The sequence below is a fragment of the Terrapene carolina genome, unplaced genomic scaffold, assembly GCF_002925995.2.
Source record: "Terrapene carolina triunguis isolate 2854851 unplaced genomic scaffold, T_m_triunguis-2.0 Scaffold58, whole genome shotgun sequence".
In the NCBI taxonomy this organism is placed as follows: domain Eukaryota; kingdom Metazoa; phylum Chordata; order Testudines; family Emydidae; genus Terrapene; species Terrapene triunguis.
In genome coordinates, this window is record NW_020664409.1 from 79,378,201 (window position 1) to 79,389,443 (window position 11,243).

At 43.4% G+C, this 11,243-nt stretch overlaps 1 protein-coding gene across 1 annotated transcript in view; it reads right to left on the minus strand.

Annotated features, from left to right (window-relative positions):
• The window catches only part of UBR5 (ubiquitin protein ligase E3 component n-recognin 5), a 148,635-nt gene extending 137,636 nt beyond the window's left edge, over window positions 1-10,999 (minus strand). The window contains exon 1 of the mRNA XM_026659873.1: window positions 10,719-10,999. Within this exon, the coding sequence (XP_026515658.1) occupies window positions 10,719-10,780 (62 nt within the window). The 5' untranslated portion in view covers window positions 10,781-10,999. The remainder of the gene's footprint in view (window positions 1-10,718) is intronic.
• Window positions 11,000-11,243: the final 244 nt, after the last annotated feature.

An 11,243-nucleotide genomic window follows, 5' to 3' on the forward strand; every position in this document is an offset into this window, starting at 1 on the left:
GTATTACAACAAATTCATTGCAGCTGTCTTTTAAAACTTGCAGTTGCAGGTTCTCCCTGTACTCCTCCTACAGTTTGACCAGCCTTTTAAAAAAAAAAAAAAAAAATTAAAAAGGCATTTGGGAGCATTAAGCTATTCCCAATTTAAAACATTTTTGAAAAATACAAAAATGAAATGAGAAAACCACCGGAGGAGGAGGGGCAGAAGACACTTTGGAAAGATCATTTCTGACAGGAGAAGGGAGCTGGAGCAATAGGGCACAGGGGAGAGTCTGAACCAAAAACCTGGAAAAACAAACATACTAACGTAATTAATTTCCTCAAATTATTTTTAAATCTACAAAGAAATCCTTAGGAGTAATTTTACAACATAGTTTTGGTGGGGTTTTTTGGGTAACAATCTTGTCCCAATCCACATCGATCAAATTAATAAGTACAGAGAAAGACAATGCATGCAAAATATACCACTATCTTAATCAAAGGCCCATTTTGTAACTGCAATAAGATGAATTGTGTAGTAGTGCTGATAAATGCACAAACTGTTTGCATTTGAAGCATTTCTATCTCAAGCCCTAACACACCTAAGATGTACAGCCTGTCATGCCTTAAGATTTAATTATCAAAACTTGCCAGGGGAAGGGGGGAGGGCATTCTCTCATTCATCAATAGGAAAGTTCCCTTGGCAAACAGGGACCAGCAACAACAGAATGAAATGCAGAATTGAGACAGTTCTGCTTTGCTTATCAGAGGGGTAGCCGTGTTAGTCTGAATCTGTAAAAAGCAACAGAGGGTCCTGTGGCACCTTTAAGACTAACAGAAGTATTGGGAGCATAAGCTTTCGTGGGTCATAACCTCACTTCTCCATTACTTGCATCTGAAGAAGTGAGGTTCTTACCCACGAAAGCTTATGCTCCCAATACTTCTGTTAGTCTTAAAGGTGCCATAGGACCCTCTGTTGCTGCTTTGCTTATGTTTCTCAACAGGCACGGTAAAGGCAAACTCCATATTTAAGCCCTGCTCTGCAATTAGATTCCCACACAGGCAGTTTTTTGAACTTATGTACATCCAACTGCAGCATCAGAACCTCACTAAACATTAGTTAACGATGGATGATACAAAAGATGAGGCTGGTCAGCAGGATTCAGGAACTGCATCTTAATAAGCCTCACAACTTCCCCAACAAGTGCTATGTTTGAATCTCAGATGAGTTGGAGGTGCATTTGTAGTATGGACTTGGAGTAAAGCGATTTAGCTCTTCAGCAACATTTTTCAAACTGTGTTACAAATCTTTAGCGTCACTTCTTTTGAAGGTAAATGTCACATCCTATGTGGTTTAGGTGTCTACAACCTGTGGTTTTCAAATAGAAGCCATTCAAAAAAGCAAAAATGAGAAAAACGTCAAGATTAAATGAACAATCCTTCAGATCCTGATTTTGTTTTGGAATAGCTAATCACCATCCTGAGCATTATGCTTGTATCTTGCATCTCCTTCCCCACTTTCTGATTTTGTCTTTATAGATCAGCATTTCAAACATGTAACAGACATCATCCTGCCACGTACAGGACCTAGTTGTCTTACAACTCAAAATGCGTGAATAGTGATAAAGCCAACTACACATTTCTTTATCTATGCTGTTGTATAAGCTTACAAATTACCAGTTTAAAACAATCTATGAATGGAGGTGCTTCTCACATTCATAATTTTCAGAAATTTTCCATGTTTTGTCTCAGAAAGTAGGTTTTTTGTGCATAAAAGTTTGAACAAAATCTTATCTGTCTTTTGAATCTGTGGGATGGTGCAGGTAAAATACTTCTGCTTAAAAGGCTCTGCAAAAAAAAGGGGGGGGGGGGGGGGTAAAGTTTGAAAGCGGATACTTGGTATGCAGGTGAGCCATTGCTTTAATAAATTTCAAAATTGCTTAGTGACCATACAGACTCTTCATTTGAGAGGGGTATTGCTCCAGGTTAGACACAATGCAAATACATGCACAATTTGAACTGCACACTTCTCAAACTTGTTAAAAGGCAGTCTTTGCCTAAGTTGTTTGTTGCCTCGTAACTTCCATCTTCTTGTCCCCAATCTACTCATTCTACCTACTTAAGTTTTATACTACTGCCCACCACTGTAGTATCTGACGCCCAGATCCTCACAGGTATTTAGACTAACTTCCACTAAAGTCCAAAAAGTTTCTTGCAATAGAGACTTCATGGAGTCTCTGGCATGGTTTTTAAAAAAATTCTGTGCAATTTAAACCATTCTAAGGGGCAAGGAGGCTGTAGGGCTGATATGTGGTGGGGTGGTAAGAATAGGCTATAATAGGAATGTTTTGAGAACTTAACTACCGAGGATGCTACGAGTGCAACCACTATAAAAAATGAGCACTCTGTCAATTACCCTGAACCTCCATCTCTGATTGATATATATAATACATATGCCCTACATTTAAGACAATATTATAATTACAAAGTCATAATTGTAAAAATAAGTACAGCTGCAATATACTGGAAAACTGTAGTATTTAGGTATACTGTTTGGGTGAAGCAATGTATAATTTACATTTATGTAAACATTTCTTTCATTTTTGTATCTACTATATCCCTCTAAATAGACTTTCTAGATATTAAGAACATCTGATCACACACAAAATCTGTTTTAAGCCTAACTTGTGGATTTATGGCACCAACTTTATCATGTTACAAATTCATTCAGCATGGCAACTAAAGCAACTGTCATCAGGAATTATTTTAACATATGACTACATACTTAGTATGTTGAAACTAACCACATTAGTATATGTTATTAGTTGGTTATAAGTTTTAAGTTTTACAATGAATTAAAACATTGCAAAAATATCTTTACTAGTCGCAAAAATCCTACTTTTATATATGATCAAAAACTGAGTATTTTTCTGACTTACATATCTATCCTCAAGATGTGGCAAATATAATCTCAATCCATTGGGCTAATCTAGCAAGACTAGTAAACACAAAGTCTGATCCCAAAGGCAATCCTAAAACTGAAGGGTGGAGGGGAGGGAGGACAAGGGATTGGAGAATGTGTGTGACCAGCCTGCTACCCTGATAAATTCTTCCTCTGGCTCTGCTCAGCCACTTGCACCTTAGACCACACTTTAGGAAGAGTATGCATAGCCAATTATGCATGTACTGTCCTCAAAGTCAAGTCTGGGGTGCAGTGGCTGAGCAGAGCCTATTACTACTGACATTTAAGAAGAGGCCTTCTCCCCCCAAACCTTCATTCCCATTTTCAATCTCAGGTTTGAGATGCCACTCAGAAAAAGAATTCACAGTTTGTATATGAACATCAGACCAGAAGTTTGTCCTTGAAGGAGGTACAATACAATGCAACTTCACTTTTAAAAAAATCTTTAACCTTAAGTGCTAACATGACTGCAGAAAAGTTGCATCAACCATACTTGACAACCGAACTAGAGAACCAAGTTGTCCATCGACAAGTGTCAACTCAAAGGTTTTTTTTGTTTTGTTTTGTAGTCTGAGGCTACATCTACACTAGAAACTTCAAAGCACTGCCGCTGGAGCTCTCCTGTGGCAGCGCTTTGAAGTGTGAGTGTGGTCACACGTGACGGTAAACCACCTCCACGAGGGGAATAGCTCTGAGTGCTGGGAGCTGTGCTCTTGCTGCGCTCAGGGGGATGATTTTTCACACACACACACACACACACACGAACCAGCAAGTTAGAACGCTATAAAATGTAAGTGTAGACAATCCCTGAGCTTCGGTACAAGTCCTTTACATAGTAAATTTTGTGACTACAGAAGAAAGTGGAGACAGAGCTTTCTGAATATTTTAACTACAGTGGATTCTGTCAAGAGTATAGCCAATAATAGCTAAAACCAAGAAGTTGGTGAACTTGCTACATGACTTACCCTTAAAATAAAAAGCTGAAATAAAAAGAACATAAGCCCTAATGCATCAGTGCATAAGTCAACAATGGATTTCAACCTGTGGTACATGGACCTCTACGGGTCTGAAGACTATGTTTAAGATTTCCAAAGAGGTCCGGCACCTCATTCAACATTTTTTAGGGGTCCACAAATGAAAAAAGGTTGAAAACCGCTGCACTAACAGCTTGGAGTTTGGACAAAACTTCTCCTATTGGCAGGCTATTCCACAACTGTACATTACAGAGATTCTTGTAACTTTCTTCTGGAGTATCTGGTACTGTCTGACCACTGTCATAGACAAGATACTGTGCTACACAGACCAAAGATCTCAATTGGTACAAAAAGGGCTCTAGAACACAAAGGTTCTCATACTGCTGCCTGCAGACCACTAGCAGTCTGAAGTGCTGGTGGTCATATGGCTTCTTGTCTCCATTTCCTAAATTGCATTAGGGACAACTACAAATATACTGAATATGTTCTAAGTCAGCAATTGCTATAGTTGAAACAGAGATGTTGTGCAGTCATGAATGGATGAGATGATCGACATGAGTATCCCTATTAAAACACAATTTACCCTGTGAACGAGCTTGAGAATTCCTTCTACAAACCATTACAGAGTTTCAAGAATTTTATCTCATCTTCAAAACAGTTTTATTATGCAGTTGTTTGTAATTAAGTACTGTTAAACCTTTTAGGATAAAAATGGTGGATTTTGGCAACAAAGACTGGTAAAGGAAAAAATTCTACAAGTATGCAAAGATCACTTTCTGGAAACGAAGCTATTATTATTAGTATTAAATTAATCCTTATATAATCAATTACATGCAAACTTGGGTCTGTTACGGACAGGGTCATACATGTTTCATTGTTTACTGCTTAGAAACATAAGCTACAATCAATGGGCAATACCTAAAAATGTGTATGAAGCATTGTAAATAAAAGTTTATCATCCCACATCATCACACTGTATTGGTTAGCTTTCACAACATACAGCTGTCAGTAAGAAATCACCATCCTTGATCTTCTAGCAGCAGCATTATGATGAGTTTTAAACATAAATTTCTAATTTGTTTTTTCAAAGGAAGGGATTGTTCCAAGACAAAGCTTTCCAGATACTGATACTTTCCTCAAGACAATAAATAGATACAGTAAAATCTCAGAGTTACAGACACCTTGGGAATGGAGGTTGTCCGTAACTCTGAACAAGACATTACGGACTTTAGCAGAGGAGTTGGGGCTGCAGCCGCAGGGCGAGGGGTGGGGTCAGGGCTTCTGACCCTAGGCGCCGCCAGGGCTCCCGGGTTTTAGATCGGGGGCGGGAGCGCTGGAGCTTGGGGCTTCAGCCCCGCTGCTCCATTCTGGTTTCAGCCCTGCAGAGGGCGCCGGGATCGTGGCTTCAGCCTCTGCTCCCAGTTTCGGGGAAGGGAGGGGGCACCAGGGATTGGGGCTTCAGCCCCACCGCTCTCCTCCCAGTTTCGGCGCCAGAGGGGTGTTAGCTATGGGGGAAGGGAGGGAAGTACTGGGGCTGAAACCGGCACTCCCCTCGTAGCTAAAGCCCCAATCCCCAGCGCCCTCCACACACACACACCCCGGCTGAAACCAGGAGTGGAGCTGCAGGGCTGAAGTTCCGATCCCCAACACGCACCCCACACACACACACACACACACACACACACACACAATCAATCAATCCATCCCTGGCATTGGTGTCCCCCCTCCCCCCAACCCCTCACTGAAACCGGGAGCAGATTCACGGGGCTGAAGCCCCGAGCCCTGGCACCCCCAGTGGGGTGAAGCCAGGAATGGAGCCAGGGGCTGAAGCCCCAGCTCTCCCCCGCCCGGTCTAAAGCCCTGAGCCCCACTGCTCCCAAGGGTCAGAAGCCCCAAGCCCCCCCTCCGCCTGTAGCCCTGACCCCAAACACACACCCTGCGGCTGCAGCCCCAACCCTCCTGGCTGAAGCCCCAACGCAGTATTTGTTTTTTTTGGTCTCTGCTGTTGCCTCATGGAGGACTTCCGGTTTCACAGGGTGTCCAGTAGACCAGTAAATCCATAACTCTGATGTTCATATCTTTTAAATACAGTAGACCCTCAATGTTATATCATAACTTATTACAGGAGGCAGACATGTCATTCCCATTAAAACTTCTGGATTAAGTTTTAATCCCATATGCATTTAAGAGACTAAATAAATCCTTAAAACAAAATCCCAACACACTTACTTGTAACTAAAGCTTTGTCTACACAAGAAAGTTACAATGGGGAAAAGGCCAATTAGAGGTCATGGATCCACCAGTTCCCTGCCTCTCCCCAGATACCCGCTCTGCATCAGTGAAGGAGTGCCTGTGGAGCTATACTCCATGAGGTACACACTGCATCAGTGGTCTCCAGCCCTGCACACATTATGCCCTTTGCTTTGTAAGGTTTTAGTTTACCCCAAGTATATTAATATCTTTACTGCCAATTGTCACAGTAGCTAGGCACTTCTGTTTTAAAAATTAAAGCCATAAACTATTGTGTCACCTGTACTCTGCAGAAAGAAAATTTCTAGATCATCAAGTTGCAGACTGCACCTCGAATTTTAATTTTTCCTATTTGGTCTGCAGAGGAGAAATTGTTTGGGAAAATCTCCAAGTCACCTATTTTTCTAACAAATATACTACTGCTCTGGAGAAGTTTCATTAGTTCAATTCATCCTAAACAAAGGTGAGCAAACCAGTTAACCATTTCAAAAAATGAATCCTAATACAAGCCCCACATATTGCCTTCCTTTTAAACATCATCTTGTACTTTTTCTTCTCCAGAATAAACAGCTTCTAGACAACTACTGAATACCTTGAACAAGTTATTTTAACAATACTTCAACTTCTATGAGACAGTACTAAGGGACACCATCAAGGTGGACTCTAGTTATTTTCAAAAAGAAAATTAAAAATCAATTTCAGGTACTACAACTGTTCAAGTCCCCTTTCCAATTTTTGTGAGTTCTACAATCATTTATTTAAAAGGTGTTTTCCTTTCCCCTGTTATTGGGTGAAATGCCTACTCAGATAAAGGGGAGACTAATTATGTTGGGGAAAATTAGTGCAAACTATTCGCTAACTGCAGTCAGATTCACAAAGTAAAAAGATTTTTCCTCAAATTTCAGGTGTTATTTGTAACAATAGGAGGTAAAACATTTTCAGAGAACTGTGCTTTTTTAATTGACTTTGCCTCTCATACATTATACTTGCTGCTCTAAATTTACACTGGTTAAATAAATGCCTTATTTTAAGATCTGAGGCCATCCAAAATCTTGATTCACAGGAGAGTTACACGTGTAAATTCCTCATGCTTCAACAGGTAAATATTTCCCAAATATAAAGTTTAAACAGCTGATACTCATCCATTTATGATTTCAGGAGAACAACATAATATAGGGGGTTTTTTGCACAGAGTATACAGTGGGCTGTCAAAATGGAATTCTGCTCACAAAAATCAGATCGAGAAGCAATTAGAAGCTGCAGTGGGGATGCAGAAAAGTGACTTTGCCTGCTGACAGTATTCATGGTAGAAAGAATAGCAAGTCAAGAAAAAGAAAAGCAAACTCTATAAAATGGAAAAAAAGATGTGGAAAAGCATCTTACAGCTCAACGGGAATTTCTAAATGCATATTTATGTGAAATCAAGTATAATGCTATCTAGGCCCTGTTATATCGTCACATTACAGCGGTAAGTAGTACTGCTATAAACAAAAATGAATTGGCATTTCCTGAATAACACCCGCCACACAAATCCTATTTATGAACCCCTTTGAATTCAGAGTTACAAGTTTGATACACATTTACCACATTTCTAGTAAAATTATGTTTGTGAAGAGGATACTTATGATTTTCTGCTCAGATCAAGACGACATTGGATTCAACAGAAGTCACTACTTAATAGCACTTTTACAGCTTTTTTTCTATATATTAACCACCACATTTTTGTGAAGCTTTCTATATCAAATAAAAATCTTAAGGGCTGGTGCTGTGGTAAAATAAATTTAGGAAGTGCTAGAAGGACTGAAGGGTCATATTCAGTACAGATAACTGGGGGGCACACACTTTGTAATACTTGTAGACAAAGGTTATTGCATTTGCACATACCAGGGGCTTCTTGAATTCCTTCATTCCAGGCCACAAGGTCCCGTGCTGGGACCTTGTGGGACCATTCTGCCATCCATCTCTTTCAGCAGCTCCACACAAATTCCCCCAACCCCTCCCTCATGTTGGGACTCTGTGTACCCTCCTATTCTACCACTACAACCAGGGTCCCTCAACCTCCTCCCTGCCAGGGGTCTGTGTGCCTCCCATTCTCCATCTTCCCATACCAAGCTCCCCAATCTTCTCCCAAGGCCAGCAGTCAGTTCTCTGTGCCCTCCCATTACTCCTTCCCCCTATGTCAGAGGTTTTGTGTTCTCCCCACACCAGGGTCTCCCAATCTCCCCACACCAGAGGGTCCTGTGCACCCTCCCCATTCGTCCTCCCACATTCCAGGATCCCCCATTCTACCACCCATAGAAGGGGCTCTGTGCATATCTGCTTTCCCCATTCCTCCTCTTCCACCATAGCAGGGTACCCCACACTTCACGCCAGAAGGGGTTGTGACCCCCTCTCCCCCTCTCATTCCAGTGTCCCCCATTCACCCCACCCCCAAGGGCTGTGCTCACACTCCTATTCCCCCCACTGTTATTTTTCCTTGTCTGGGAGGAAAGTCATTCAAGGTAGTAAGATGTTAAACTCTGCTGGGAGGACACACAGAGATGAGCCAGGGATATTGTTATGCTGGATGGCATTAATGGGTGCCATCAACCTGTTTGATCTAGAAATAATTGCAGAGGTGCTTTTCTAATTGGATAGCTGAGACTCCATATGTCCGCCATTTTTCCCCTTTCATTTCCCCCCCAAATCACTAGAATTCTGCCATTTGACCCTTGGCACTTCTCCTGTTATTTTGGAATTGATCAGATGTGGTGTTCTAAACTTACTGCATTACTGAGAAACAGAGAAATGCAGGTTAGTTGAATGTAAGGCCTTCAGCCAATAAACAAGACAGGTGATGTGTTAAAGAAAAACCTGGAGCATTCCTTCAATACACTTGAAGCAATGTGGGTAATTACATGCTGAATAGCAGTCTCATCATATTTTTTAAAAACAAGCTGGCTCTTTCAAGATCAAAAATCTTCATAAACCAGAAGTTAGGTGAAGAAATGGAAATATCCCAGCACAGTATCAGTGCTCACCCATTTTCCTCCTCCTGCAGGAAGCAACTGCATGCCATACATGAAAGCCTTACTGTGAAGGAGGTCAACCTCCCAGCAGTAGTTAGGCCACCTCTTTTGGGAAGCACATGACAGTGTCCTGTAAGATGTGTCACCAGGTCACCCCAAAAAAGTTACACCCAACTGACAAGGCTCAGGTCATGGCCCCGTTTTATCACTACAAATCTCTCCTCTCTGTTTAAGGTCAAAGATAAAGCAGTTTGGGTGAAATATGACCCTTACAATGACTTACTTTACTCATTGTAAACATTAAGACCCTGAATCTCAGATGTGGTTCAATGGAGGCATTTCAGCCCTCTCTCTCTTTTCCTACTCTGAATTACTCAGTGAGACATCATGATGGAAGCAGCCTAGATCTATGCTCAAACCTGGGAGGCAGCAAAGGACGGAAGTCCATATCCAAAGGCCCAAACAGCCTGATTAAAAAGAAGATTACTTGGATTTCCACCCTATAACTAAATCTAGGACTTCTCTATTATTAACCACAAACAATTTGACAGGGAATTAATATAAACTGAGAATTTATCAATTCAGATCCTATTATGATTTTATATTTGTGAAATTTACTAGCTGCAGAAAACTATTAATAATGATTACAGAGGAAGACAACAGAGAATTCTAAGATGTCTCACACCTCTTGAGATTTAAATAAAGGGTTTTCTTCCTTCCCCAGGCCTGTTTTAGTTTCTTCATAACTTGCATTTTTCTCACCATAATCTAAAATATAATTGTAAAGTTTCCAAACACCACACTCAAAGATGCAATGTGTTTCCATGTCTCTCTCCTGTCTCTCTTCCCTGCCTGAGCCACCCACAATCAGCACTTTATAGCACAGCCCTTTTCAAACTAAAAGCCTAAAACCTAGTACAGACATTTATATTTATCCCACTTTATACTTCCCTCACCGTCATTTTCACCCCCTACCTCCCAACTGCATCATCTGTCAATTCATCGTTGATTTATATGGACAAATTTTTGCTCCTCCTCAGCCTCAGCCTAGGAGTAATTATAACCCACTTCTCACATGGGGAGCCTGGTACAACCCCGGTGTCCCCTGACCAGTGAAAGCTGGGCGGAGGGAGGCGGGGAAGGGAGTGAGACACTCACTCGCAGAGGTCACAATCCCCCAGTACCCAGAGTTTGCGGTGCCCGGGGACTATAAGGAAATGACCAGGCTTTATGCAGTGCAGCTAGACGCACAGAGAGGGGGCGGGGACACCACCCACTGGCTGGGGCGGGGGGGGGGGAGAAAGAGAGTGGACCCATCCCTCTGATACATTGGACACCGGGCAGAGAAGCGGGTTAACTCTTCACCGGCCCCGCAGATACCCACACGGCGAGGCTTCCTCCCCTTCCCGGAGCCCCGTCACACGCCGCGCTCCGGCCGCCAGACACATGGGCCCGGCCCGGCCCCTCCCCTCACACACTGGGGCCGGGCCGCGCCCCTCCCCTCTCCGTCCCGCGTCGCCCCTCAGCCACATGGGCCTCCCCTCACCGATCATTGAGCTGGTCCTCGGTGCCCGGCAGCGGGTGCACCACGAAGTGGATCGATGTCATGTTGCGCTCCCCCTCCAGAGGCAGGCAGAGGCCGGGCACACAATGGGGGTGGGGGGGAGCTCGGCGTCTCCCCGGGGCGGCGGGGGCGCTCGCACCCGCAGGCAGAGTCCTTCCCTCACCACAGCGACGCGACGCGGAATGGGGTGCGGGGGCCCGCGACGGCAGCGCCAGGAAGAGACTCGCTCCGCGCCGCACTCACACACGCACCGCCATCTTAACTTCCAGCGGCCCCTTCTCCATCCTCCCTCCCCCCTCCTTGCGCCGCGCCGGGTTGGGCGGGGCGTCGATTGACCGACCGCGATGTAAGGCGCGCGCTTACTGGCGCGTGGGTGGCCCATCGGCGGTGTGTCTGTAAGGACGTAGCGGATTGGGCCAGTGAGTCTGTAAAGCGTGACTACGTCGGACGTGAAGTACGTAGGGACCACGTGCTCCTGGGAGACGCTGCGGGGGGCGGGTGTGGGGG